The sequence below is a fragment of the Thermobia domestica genome, chromosome 10 (genome assembly GCF_964235325.1).
Source record: "Thermobia domestica chromosome 10, izTheDome1.hap1.1, whole genome shotgun sequence".
NCBI lineage: Eukaryota > Metazoa > Arthropoda > Insecta > Zygentoma > Lepismatidae > Thermobia > Thermobia domestica.
This window is the reverse complement of record NC_137463.1, coordinates 238235555-238248955: the sequence shown is the minus strand read 5'-3', so window position 1 is coordinate 238248955 and position 13401 is coordinate 238235555. Positions and strand designations below refer to the sequence as shown.

The 13401-nt window shown below is 36.0% G+C and overlaps 1 protein-coding gene across 2 annotated transcripts in view; it reads left to right on the top strand.

Annotated features, from left to right (window-relative positions):
- Positions 1–390: 390 nt before the first annotated feature.
- The window catches only part of Reps (RALBP1 associated Eps domain containing), an 81684-nt gene continuing 68673 nt past the window's right edge, over positions 391–13401 (top strand). Inside the window, exon 1 of one of the 2 annotated variants that reach the window (XM_081729388.1) lies at positions 391–748. In XM_081729388.1, the coding sequence (XP_081585514.1) occupies positions 599–748 (150 nt within the window). In that variant the 5' untranslated portion in view covers positions 391–598. The remainder of the gene's footprint in view (positions 749–13401) is intronic. The other variant, XM_081729389.1, reaches the window with a different exon arrangement.

Below are 13401 nucleotides of genomic sequence, written 5' to 3'. Positions count from 1 at the left end.
GCGATCGGATTCAACGTAGGTTACCAGTATTTTATCAGTAGTAGTTCTATCCTCTGTTTATTTAAAGTGCCCTCTGAAGAAAACTTTCGGGAATCATCACTGATTTAAGTAACAGAGGACAACTTTTGAACATAATGTGGTAGCTTATATGTTCAATGGGCGCCGATTCTGGACGCGAGAAGATCTGCCGCCTCAAATTAACTTGGTTCCCTCTAGTATCTGAATATCTTTGTTTTTAAATGTGACAATGAAACACACATTACAGAGATGCAGCACTGATGTTGTCAGTGGATTCAAATGTAAAATTCAAAGTTTAGAATAAAATTTGTATATTCAGTGGATTCTTTCGTAATATATTTTTTGTATACCTTCTGGCAACACGACAGCGCTAACGTCATTACTTAATATGGCAGCCGTCACCAACTGGGAAGTGTTGGTGGGAGGTTTCGAAGAATTGAGACACTTAACGAACATTATTAAGATGTAAATGTGTGATGTGATTTGTGAGAATGTATACATTTGTTATGTAGTAAACAAGAAATAGATTATAGTATCAGGATGCGGAGCAATCAGTAGGCAAATATTTATTTTTAAAGAAATGGAAGGACTTCAGTTGTCTGAAGCAGAACAGCGGTATTTCGGTGATTTGTTCATTTGTTGTGATCCTGAAAACGCTGGGAAAATTCCATTTTATAAGGCTTCAGAACTTCTACGTTCTGCTAATATTCCTCTTGACGTTTTGAAACAGGTAAGGTAAAAATTGCCCATGCGCGGTTCTAGTTACGGTGGGAGGCGTGCTTGAGAAAACGTTATGGATCTTACTGTACGTGAATTAAAAATTATTTAAAAAGCCAAAACCTACTAGATTTTGACTAACGGGAATTTCTTTCAGATTGTTTCATTAATAAAATAGTACAGTTCATATAATGAGAAAGTTAAGTGCTGTGCAACTTTTGTGACTTGCGTGTGTTTTTTTTCTCGTTCTGACCCGTAAACTTTTCCGGGTAGAGATAGAAACTAAGGTATTTATTCCGTTAACCTTCGGCTTTCCAACGTGATAATGACTTACGAAGAGCTTGGGTTACTTTAATCAGTAGGTTCACGTCTCATATAGCCTCGCTGCTGAAAGGGACGCTAAACTAAAATCAACTCAACTGCTGTATCACCTGACTACGAAAACAGAAAAGAGGGAGGGGAAAAATATTTGAATTCTCCCGCAAAATTCTAGGTTGTGACTCTGGCACACTTGGTGGTTATTGTTGTTCGAAATACAGTGTGGACGTATGACAAAAATTAATGCATAAGACATGAACCAACTTGTGCTAGGTGGCCACTAAAAGCACGAATGTTATCTAACCGAGTCAAGGCAGGAGCGCAGCAGGGTGACCCAAGCGGTACTGACGGCTGCGTCCGTAGGGGGCAGGCGCGTCAGTGGCGATGGTATACGCTTAAACGAGGATAGTAGGAGAGTACTTTATATGTTAAAATTGCGTGGCTTATGTGTTGCACAGATTTGGGTGAGATACTAAATGTCATCCAAAAAGTACTAGAAATCCTGAATTAGATTAGGTTTGGTTAGATGATTTTTAGTTTCAATTCGTTTCTACACATAACAAATTGTTCGCCCGTTTACTAGGCCATGTCTTTTACACAATTTTAACAACTGACACTCCTTATTTGTGTACAACTCGATAACACTCAAACACGATAATAATAATAATAAATTTTATTGTCGAATCAGTTACATAGCTATAGACAGCGTCAAATTATAACTTACTACAATAATGTACAGCAATAGTGATTGTTCATTATCTACAATAAGTACTAAAGTTCACCACAATAACATATCTTAAATATTATTACCTTACAAAAATTAAATATTATCGTATTCAAAAAACTCATCTATTGAATAAAATGGTGTTTTTACTAACCAAGATTATAATCTATTTTTGAAGCTACCCATAGGTAGTTGTCAGGTCTATAGGTATTTTGTTATACAACCTCACACTCATTGCTTCATAACTATTTTGTTAATCTCAAATATGGTACGTTGATACGTTTATTATTTCTAGTGTTGTATGAGTGTATGCCATGCCTATAGTGTATTTCTGACGTTTTGCCCTTTATGTACATCAACACATTGTATATATATAAATTGATTACCGTCATTATTTTTAATCTTATGAATAATGGTTTACAACGACACGTATTCTTTGCATTCGTCATTATTCTCACAACTTTTTTTTTTTTTTTTTTTTTTTTTTTTGTAACAACAGAACGTCATTTACATGGCTACCATTTCCTTATAACAGTATACCATATAATAAGATACTTTGAAAAAACGCAAAATATGGGGATTCTACACAGTTTTGTGGTACCTGATTCCTCAATTTTTTTTTTTTTATCAAATATATAACTCTTGAAAGTCTTCCTGCAATATATTGAATATGAGAGTCCCATGATAATTTTTTATCAGTAACAATGCCCAAAAATTTTACACTGTCCAAATTGTTCTCGGTTGCCATACCTCTTAAACTGAAGTTTAAATGTTTCGTTTTACCTTCATTAAAGAAAAAACCGTTCGACTTAAACCACGATCAAGCTTCAGATAATGGTGGTTCTTTCGGTGATTTCTTCTAATTTTTCCAAGTCGTGGCTAACACTGAGAAATGTTATCTGCATATAAAATTGAGTGACTAGTTACACAATTTGGTAAATCATTAACCATTATAGTAAAAAGCAAAGGCCCAAGTACTGAGCCTTGCGGTACACCATATACAACCTGTGCAACTTGTGACTTTTCCCTTCCCACACATACCACTTGTCTACGATCCTTAAGGTAAGTCCTGACTAAATTTAGACCAGTATTTCCTACACCATAATACGTCAGTTTATTTAATAATAGATTATGGTCAACACAATCGAAAGCCTTGCTCAAGTCACAGAATGTGGCCCTTGCCCTGGACTCAAAAACTGTAAAACCTTGCTTACTGATGAGTCTATAGCATCAACCATAGACCTTCCGGCCCGAAATCCAAACTGTGAATCACTAATTATATTAAGTTGTTCCAAATGATCACATAACTGTATTTTTATATTGTATTTGATAATTTTTGAAAAGGGCGAAACAGGGCGATAGCTAGCTGTACAATGTTTGTCTTCCTTTTTATAAATTGGAACCAGGGTTGATATGTTTAAAACGAGGGCTGTTGTTTTATTCAGTTTGTTTTAAACATTTTAAACAAATTGTTTTAAACGTGTTTTTTTCTTTTTTTTTTCGATGCTGGTTGGACATGTTTAAAACAACTAAAATATCAGATTGAAGAAGCTAATTTAATTTTCTAACAAACAACCCATCTTCCGCAGGATTTGTGCATGGAGTAAATTACAAGCAGAGTTATATTCTTATTATAACAGCAATTACTGAACGAAATTTTGCATATCAGTGTGCGTATAACTAAACCAACAGAAATTCAAGTGAAGTATTTGAACATTTCTTAATTTCCAAGAATAACGGAGGTTAAACACACTATACACTATTCCAAGGTCCAAATTTACAAATTCAAAAACTTAGGTATTTTTTGATCACTATCATTTCCATAATAATGACAGTTCTCACGTCATAAGCTAGAAGAAATGCTCTGATAAATACAATACAACTCATAGAAAAGAGCAGTGACTAGCCTACAAGGAGCAAATGACATTTTAACTAAACAGTTTTCAAGAAACATCTCTGTCTCCAACATGGGTAGCTAATAATGATTAGTGTCTACGGCATAACAACACAATTAACTCTATAGACACCCGCCAGGGATTTTAACAAAATGGTAGACTCTCACGTTCGGGGCTCCGGTGACCCCCCTAATTATCACAGTCATGAGTTATACACCATTGGAAAGCTTATAGACCACAAATTCCAACGAGGTAACATTCGTGAAGTTCCCGCCCTATTCGTAGAAAAAGAACAAACCTAAAAAATCATTAAAAATATGAAAATATTGAGTTTGCGGCCACCCTGCGCTGACAAAATGATGCTAATGTGTAGGCCACATACTTGTGACAATAATATAAGAAATGGTAGCCAATGCGTAATGAATTCGTTTTATGTAGGAAATATTTAAAAAAAAATATGCGCAGAAATACTTTCATTGAATTAGACATTCTCTTCCCTCCCCCACTATAGTACCATGTCCATATGCAAATCATTTTTGCTGCACACATCATGTATACGAACAAGAATAATGCTTCTAGACCACTTCAGTGTAATATATCTTGTTATATGGGACCGTCCCGACAGGGTTGGCTGGTTTAAACCAAGGTGGTTTAAACCAAGGTTTAAACCAGCTGGTTTTTTCAAAAAAACCAACTGGTTTAAACCAAAAAACAAAAAAAAAATGTTCGTAAAAGTGTGTGTTGCTAAAATCTTGATGAACACACATTTGTGGGTTATCACGTTTCACTCCCGTATATTATTCATATTATATTCAGACCTAAATTCCCCATTCATTACTCAAAATGATTATACATACAAAAGCAACTTTTTTGTTATAAGTTTATAAATGTTTATTTTGTGATTTTTTGTAGTTGTTATTGTCGTTATGTAATTGCAATCGAAGAAAAATTCTAAATATTGTTTCGTTTCAATGTTTACTATTGATAAAATACATCGAAAAAGCCGTACTTTTTGTGTGTGTGGGGGGGTCATACAGACCCCACGAGAGGCATTTAGTGAAATAAGTATCTTTGGTATCTATTTATGTATAAATGAGTCTGAGCCAAAGTGGACCCAAATAATTCGTATCTTTATTCACTTTTCTTATTGATATGCAGATTAAGTCGGTGTATTTCTTTAATTTGGACCAATAAAAGTCGTTGTTAACTAACTTGAACTAAATTAGTTCTTCTGTACTCCGTAGTACTTTGAAATTGTTCATATGTAATTCTGTGTAATGGTTTCACTTGTGCAACTGTTTATCTTTTTGTCCTTCTGAAATGACTCTTGACAGTTATATTAAGAAGCATGTAAAGATCAGTACAACGTATTTTTTATCAGGTTTCCTTCTTCAGTGAGTCGGCAGACGTATCGCATTTGTGGCCAATTAGTCCTGGTTCCGAGTTCAAATGGAGGACAATTTCTCTCGGATGTAACTCGAGAAGCGGTTTTTATTTCGCTTTAAGTTTATGTGACCCTTTCCAGCATAACCCGGTTGTTGCATAATAACATCAAGGCGAAACAAACTTCCTTCTGTCCATATATGATATGAATATATAGAGCAAATTATTTAAACCAAATAAACCTGGTTTAAACCAAAAAAACCTGGTTTAAACCAAAAAAACCGGTTTATTTGGTTTTTTTAATAAAAACCATGGTTTTTGCCAACCCTGCGTCCCGAGAATAAATGTAAATTAACCAAATTTGACCCCCTCTTCCTCTATAAACAAGTACACATACAGGTTACTATCATGTAGGGGACTACTTCATTGCTTCACATAACCAATTTTTATGGATGGACCACAAAAGGGGCAGGAATACCCGCCAAACCTGATGAAAAAAAAAAAAAAACCTCCCTCTCTCGGCCGTACATACGTACCCCCTATATGCATAAAATGCAACTGACGGAAAGCTTTATCCCTCAAAAATACTTTGGTACCAAATCATCTTTCTAGCTTAATTAAGGGTTGAGCTATTGATGTTTGTTGTAAAAATAAATGTAATTTACGTCAAAAAACTTAAATTCCAAAAATTGGCTAACTTTGCCCCCTCCCTGCTCCCCCATATAAAGCACGAAGTGCAAATACACGATATTACCATGTAGTAACCTACTTCATTGCTTCACGTAACAATTTTTATGAATTATCCCCCAAGAGGGGGAATGGTCCCCAAAAAACTTTTGAAAAAACAAAACAAAAAAACACGATATTTACCTCCTCCCACATACATAAAATGCACACCAGCAAAGCTGCATCTTTCAGGAATAAATTGCTACCAAAACCATCTTCCAGGCTTAATTTGAGGTTTAAGACTGAGCCATTGAGGTTTAAAGCCCTGACACAGCAGTTGCGTCAATGCAGACGACCAGTAGAACGTAACACAAAGAAACTGAACTACATATTCTGTGAACGGAGATCGGGGAAAATCCCGATTTCTTTCTCCGGAATTGAACATTTGGGCGGATCGAGATTAGGGAAGTTCCCGAAATTTCATCTAGCGGTTGAATATAGATGGCAAGCAGTACCTAAAAGTGTAAAAATGTAATATATATGCCTATTTAGATTATTGTTTTAAACAAAATAAACATTTTAAACATTTTTTTTTTTGTTTAAAAGTACTAAAAAACATTTTTTTTCAACCCTGATTGGAACAACCCTAGACAGCTTTAGTACGTCATGGAAAGTACCATCATTTATACATCTATTTATGCAATATGTAAGTGGACTTACAATGCAATCAATTACTTTTTGAATCAGAGTTGTTGATGAAATAAATATCAATACTATCCGAAGACTTTATTCTTTTAACAATATCTAAAACCTCTGCGGTTGTTACCCCGGTAAAAGCTAAATTATTTTGTACCCATTTATTAGAATGCGGTTCAGTTATGTCAGAGACCCTTACATTTGTATTTTTACGTATTTCTTCAACCGATTGAATAAAGAATGTGTAAAGTTCATCAGGGTATACTATCCCTATTACCAACTTTAGCTATCTCGTTAATTAAGTTCCAAGCCTCTTTACATTTATTGGGTGCTGCCTCAATTTTTGCTACATTATATATATATTTTTTTGATTTAACGGTAATTTATAATCCTTTTTTGCTTTCAAGTACTTTTCTTTGTTGTTTTCACTTTTATCCTATCTGTATAATGCCAGTAATGATATGTGACAGTCTTAACATTTATGCACTGTTTCCACACAACCTTTCCCATAGATCATAACAAGTATACTTCTCCGCTAAATAGTCCCTTCCGCCTCCACATATAGTGCCGCTTACACCATCAAAATGAACTAACAGGTATTTTCTTAACGTCAGCTGTTCCCCTCACCTGATTTCACTCACTCTTTCTCACAAACCAAAATAAATTCTCAATTCATCTGGTAAATTTTCTAAAATTGGTTTGGCGATACAGCAGTTAACCCTTACTTTAAGTTAGGTTAGATTTGCTGTCGTTCACTTACTTAAGCATTGTTTTGGTGCTGCGTGCATTATGGGAATTTATTGCAAGACTTGATATTTTGTTATATAGATATAATCTGACATATAGAGCATTTTAATGTAATTATCTATGAATTTACCCGGCGATGTTTTAGAACACAGGACCCCCATCCCATTCATCTGTAATAAAAACCGAAAACAATGTACTCTGCGGGGCTCTAACCCATTTTCACTCGCTACTACTTGCTTGACAATACAATGTGAGTTCACATTGTACAGAAAGGAACCAACCTAGCTACCAATCTATATAGGGGGACTCGTTTTCTAGAACCTTAACGACTTACCCTGATTGTTAAGGTCATTGTACTCATTCATGCTTGTATGATTGACGTACAAGCCTTCGGCGCGGGTTCGACTCCCGGTTGGAGCTTATATATTTCGGATAATGTTTGGCTAATCTTCCGCAGATGACTGCTCCGGATTACATGCATATGAGTCTGTTTACAACGTTGCATATATGTCACCAAAAATTGCTTCTCTTTCACATCGTTTACTCACAACTGCTAAGTTAAAACATTTATTTTAATGCTTTCTTTGCTCTTTATTAGATATTTATTCATCTGTATTGTATTACTGCGCTAAATTATTATCTTCCAACTGTTAGATGTTGCAAACTACACACTATTCACAAATAACGATAGTAATGAATCCTTCTTACATTTCTAACAACCAATAAAAACAGCATCCTACTACAGTCCTATAAATAAACTTTTAGAGAGGGCGGATTCCCCAGGTATCTAATGCATGTCCTGGGATATACAAATATTACAAAACATATTCGAAAATACATTTTTTCCTGTTCTAGGTTGCCACACAAGCGAATATGAGATATGAACTTCTCGTAGCAGGAAATGCATTCTTACTGCCTTAGAGAATGTTTCTTAAAAGAGGAATTACTTTAATTTGTGCAGAAGGTCTTTAGGAGGGCACGTGTACACATACCGTATAAAAACTGCAGTGCATGAAACACGCATTAGCTTAAAACACAAACTAACCTGTACTAGGTGGCCACTAAAAGGGACGAATGCTATCTAACCGAAACAGGGTGTGGGCGCAGCAGGAGAAGCGGGAGCGAAGGGTTGCGTTCGTAGGGAGCAGGCGTGTCAGCGATTGCGGGTTTCCGCATAAAGGAGGTAGTGAAAAGTATTTATATAGTGTAAAACAGATACATTGTACTTGTACATATCCTTCATATAACACTTTGCTTCATTATGTGTTTCTTACAGAGTACTGCGTGGTAAAGAGCACGCTCTCCCATTTCGTATTTCTACCTTATTATACACTCTGTAAAGAAAAAATAGCGACACCTCAATTTTCAAAGTAACTTACACAGAAAACCATAGTTGCAGCCCGTTAGAAGAGGAATAGAAGGAAATGAAGAGTGGGATAGTTCATTTGCGTTATCTGTGACACCTGTGGTGTACGACATCGCTTGTCAATTGTTTGTGTATCAGTAGTATTTTCGATACATGGCACTGAGTGCGTCTCGTAAATTATTGTAGTGAGAAATTCTGCATTGCATTTGTGATGTGTGGGCTGAGGTAAATAGCATTTTATGATTGTTCTTTGCTTTCTCATTGTTTGAACAGTGTCAAGTGGCAAAATTGTTGTTGTGCAGTGATGTTTGTGTGTGATATTGTTGCTACATGTGGACCGTAAACAAATAAGATGGGTAAGAAATGTGAGTTGTTGCCATGTGAACAAGACATAATTCTTGCTTTGCGCAGCTAAGGCAAATCTCTAAGGGAATAGATGGAATACTGAAAATCCATCATTCTACGGCAGGAAGAGTAATTTATAAGCGGAAACAGCATAACAAATCGTCCCTTCGTCAACAGTGTGAAAGAAAAAAGAAAGCATCACCCAGAGCAGATTGCTAAATGAAATCAATAGCAGATTTAAGGAGTGATTTCCCCAAAAATCGCTTATGTAGTTTGACATGATCTTGGAACTGCAGTTACTCGTACAACTGTATTGTCTTGACTGTATGAAGAGGATATTACAAAGAAGAAACCGTGTAGAAGGTCGAAACTGACAAAACACAGAGGACTTCAACATGTAGTTTTGTGAGTCGATATTCAACTTGGACTTTTGACAACTTAAAGCATGTCGTTTTCTTCGTTGAAAAGAAGTTTAGAATAGTGGGAAACGATGGTGGTGTGAAGTTGTGGATACGAACAAGCAAGGAACTTGACAAGGATTTAGTTTAAGAGATGCAAATATTCAGTTACTGAGTGATAATATGGGCTTGGTTCACCGTTAAAGGCATCAGACCAACGGATATATATGAAGGATCGTTTGATGCACGAAAATATCTTCAAATTCTGGTAGTTAAAGTTCTTAAAATAGCTAAAGACGACTTTTCTGAAGAAAATTTGGACTACTTCCTTTTCCAGGACGATAATACTTCATGTTACCGAGCGAAAATCGTTAATACGTGGTTCAAGAATATGACTATTTAGAGACTCCTGTGGCCTACAAACTCACCTGACATGAATCCAGTTTACAATTTGTGGATCAATATGAGCAGAAGATTCAATAGACAACTATCTCAAACAGAATGGAATTCAAAGAACAGATAATCCGGGTGTTATTCCGTGAAATCGAGGTTGCATTTGCAATAGCCTTGTTACCAAAGGGCTCCGATGATTCGCTGCACTGCAGAAAGCCCATGGTGCACATACAAAATACTAGTTTGGTGTATCGTACTTCCCGATGTTTGCACACAATATGTCTTACCCTAAAGAAATTCCATTTCTTGTTTTCTGCTATTGTTGTTGATCTTTTTCAGTTTTATGTATTACTCTTCCTACAAACGATTTTGCTCAAAACACACATAGCTACTTATATATGCATATAAATTCACTAAATTCATGTCAAAAGCCTGAAACTCTGGCGCAAGTATTAAGAATGAACTGCTCATTAAGAATATGTATTGTAATATTATCAGGAATTCATGTAAAAGATCATATTGATTAGAGTATGTTGAGAAAACCATATCCGAGCAAGTGTTTTTTTCTTTACAGAGTGTACATGTAAGAGGTAAGATCCCGATATGCTGTGATTACTTCTACAATCCTATTGTAGAAACAAATAACGTATTTCTTACGTGGATTTCGCAAATTTATGCCCTCATAAAATCTGATAGTACCCATAGTTCCCGCCATTTTACGACTCTACATTTCTGTATTTCCCTCAATTATTGAGCATAGCTACACACACATATACTAGATTAATTAATATGAACATGTGTTTGAAACTCTGCCATATTACGCTCAATTACCTATTTATCTAACATCGCATCAATACGCAAACTCATATAGTCCAGAATTTAACTTCGTTTTTCTGCCTAATTACTCGTCCTACACAAATTACATTTATTACTTTTTTAAGAGTCCAACCAACAAACCAATCGTTTTGTAACAAGCTGATGCTTTGTATTCTTGCAAAGATCCATTTCTTCAGAAGTGGAATCGGTTAGACATCATGGCAGTCTCTGCTGTAATTATATTTGCAATGATTATTTGAAGTTCTTATAAGTTTAGAAGCATGCCAACTCAGTCTCTTAGCATAGTTCTAAATTCATTAAAACTTCAAATATAACCCTCACCGCTTGTCTAGTGACTAGCGCTTACGCCTTTGGTGCACATGGTTCCGGGTTCGTTTCCCGGTGGAATAGTACAGAAAAAATGATTTCACAGTCATTCATTTGGGATAGGTGTAGATGTGAGCCAGAATGTATTACTTAGCAAGTTGCTTGTTTTTTGTTACTGTTACATTATACCAGCGTTTCCCAACCGGTGTGCCGCGGCACACTGGTATGCCGTGAATGGGCCGCTGGTGTGCCGCGGGGAAATCGAAAGAAAATTATTCATTCTATGGAAATCAAATTGCAAGGCATAAGGGAAAATGTATATTTGAATTTCACATTACTATGAACCTCTACTATGAATCTACAATTTTAAGTTTCATACCGTGTTACTCTTGTGTACAATTTTAATGTTGAAAAAAGTGTTTGTTATCATTGTTGTGACTATTGTTGCAGACTATTTCGTAACTTGAAATTTTAAAATATCATTCAATACTTTCGATAAAGCAAACATGCATACAAATTACCTACATTTGTGTTTTAAAAGTAAAAGAAATTTGTTTGTCCATTCGTTATTTAGTGATCTATCTTCTTAGTGAAAGGTTGGATACAGTTTTCGAAAAAGAAAGCGTAGTTTTGCAAACCTGAGTCCAATATTTCATCGATTTTTTTTATTTTTAAATTAGAATGAAAAATAACCATAATGATTAACCACGGGGGGGGGGGGGGCAGTGATCGAACTTTTCTCTTTGTAAGAAAGATCATTAATCACAGAAAAAAATACCACGGTATTTTATATTTACAAATAATAATATCTATGAGTGTGCCCCGAGAATTCAAGTTACAACCGTAGTGTGCCGCAAGTTGATAAAGGTTGGGAAACGCTGCATTATACTGTTCCTTCGATGCAGCTAATCATTATGGGTGTAAATGCAGCATACTAACATATTCGTAAAGACTACCGTGCAAAATAAAATAAAAACTATGCTAGGTTCCCACCAGAAAGCACGAATTGCATATTGTTGGAAATTTTACAAAAAGGAAAAAAAAAACATTAAATAAAATACGTATCTTACCTCAGTTTTCGCAAGCGTGGTTTCCGTTCGTCGTCTTGGATTTAAAAAAATAAATTACAGGTAGTGCTCCCCTTGATCTTCCTATCTTCTGGAAGATTCGACGTGATTTTCACACTGTCTGTCAGTCCTGTGCACAGCCTGGAGTCCAATATTCATTCGACATACACGTCCCAACTTCCTGCAGCACTAACTTCCAGTAGCTATAAAAATCACACCGAAGCACGTAATTATACTCACTTCACTTACTATTAAACTCACTTATATGTTAGACAGGTACACGATCTGTGTTGACCGCACTCGACGATAGTTGCATACTTCCTACAGAACAACAACTTACAGCACTCAGGCTAAACACGAACTGTAACTGTGTGTGTCGGTGCATATTCGTAGTCTCTCGCTCGCTACTACAACTACACTTACGTATTGTCACTAGAGGGCGTAAGGTAATACACATCACTCGCTCTGACGTCACCAAACGAAAACTTGATAAACAACTGCACATAAAAAGGTCTGCATGTGCAACACATATAACCAAGTTAGCGCAGGGACGCAACGTGTAGACCTGCGTAGGTGTGTCCGCAAGGAGCAAACGCGTCGGCGACAATGGGTACGCGCGTAAACGAGGATGTTGTAAAAGAGTAATGTTGTATTTAAAGGCCCACTTTGAACAACAAGAGAACGATGGAATATCCAAAACCATTTCACACACTAGGTTTTCTCTGGGAATTTTTTTAGTTCTTGGGCACTTCTGGCCCACATCTGCGGAATAAAACCCGTTCACTCTTATTTATCATCCGTCTACTTTAGCCTCAAGATCATATCCAGGGTACGTTAAACTTAAAAAAATATATGGTACAAAAACTGGATAAGAACAGGACTCCCGGCTGTCCTATATTTTGGGAATTTATGTGTATTTGCCCTAATATAGGTTCTATATCTTAGTCTTGTCCTATACTTTTCAGTGATTGTATTATTAAAAATACAAGCCAAGGGCAGTTCCAATGATGCTTTGAATTGCTACATATTAGTAATATGCTAAATGTGTCTTAGCCTTTTTTCTGAGGGATTTGTCACTAATCTTCACTATTTTTTAATTTGCTTTTTCCTATCCTCCCATGTCCACGCTTTTTCTTTTATTCTTTCTTTGTTTGCTATGTGCTTATTCTTCCCCAGTGAAGCTTAGCTGAGGAACCTTGCCATGCTCCAGTTTCTTATAACGCAAGGTGTGTTGGTATTCACCAGGTTTCCAATATTGCTGTACACAATATGCGGGGTTCTCACGCGTCCTGGAAAACCTGGAAATAAAAGTGTGCCGTAGAAACACCCTGGAAAAGTCATAGAAAGCAGAAAATGGTGAAAAACTGGTTGCTTTCGAATTATCTCTCTGTGGTCAGCACTGACAGAATATTTCTTTAATTTCCTTTCCAAGCAAAATAAATTTCATTACAGTCAGAACGCTACAAGAGAATCCGTCAGAACTTGAGATTTCCTGTTACATTTGCATACTTACATTTTCTTATGA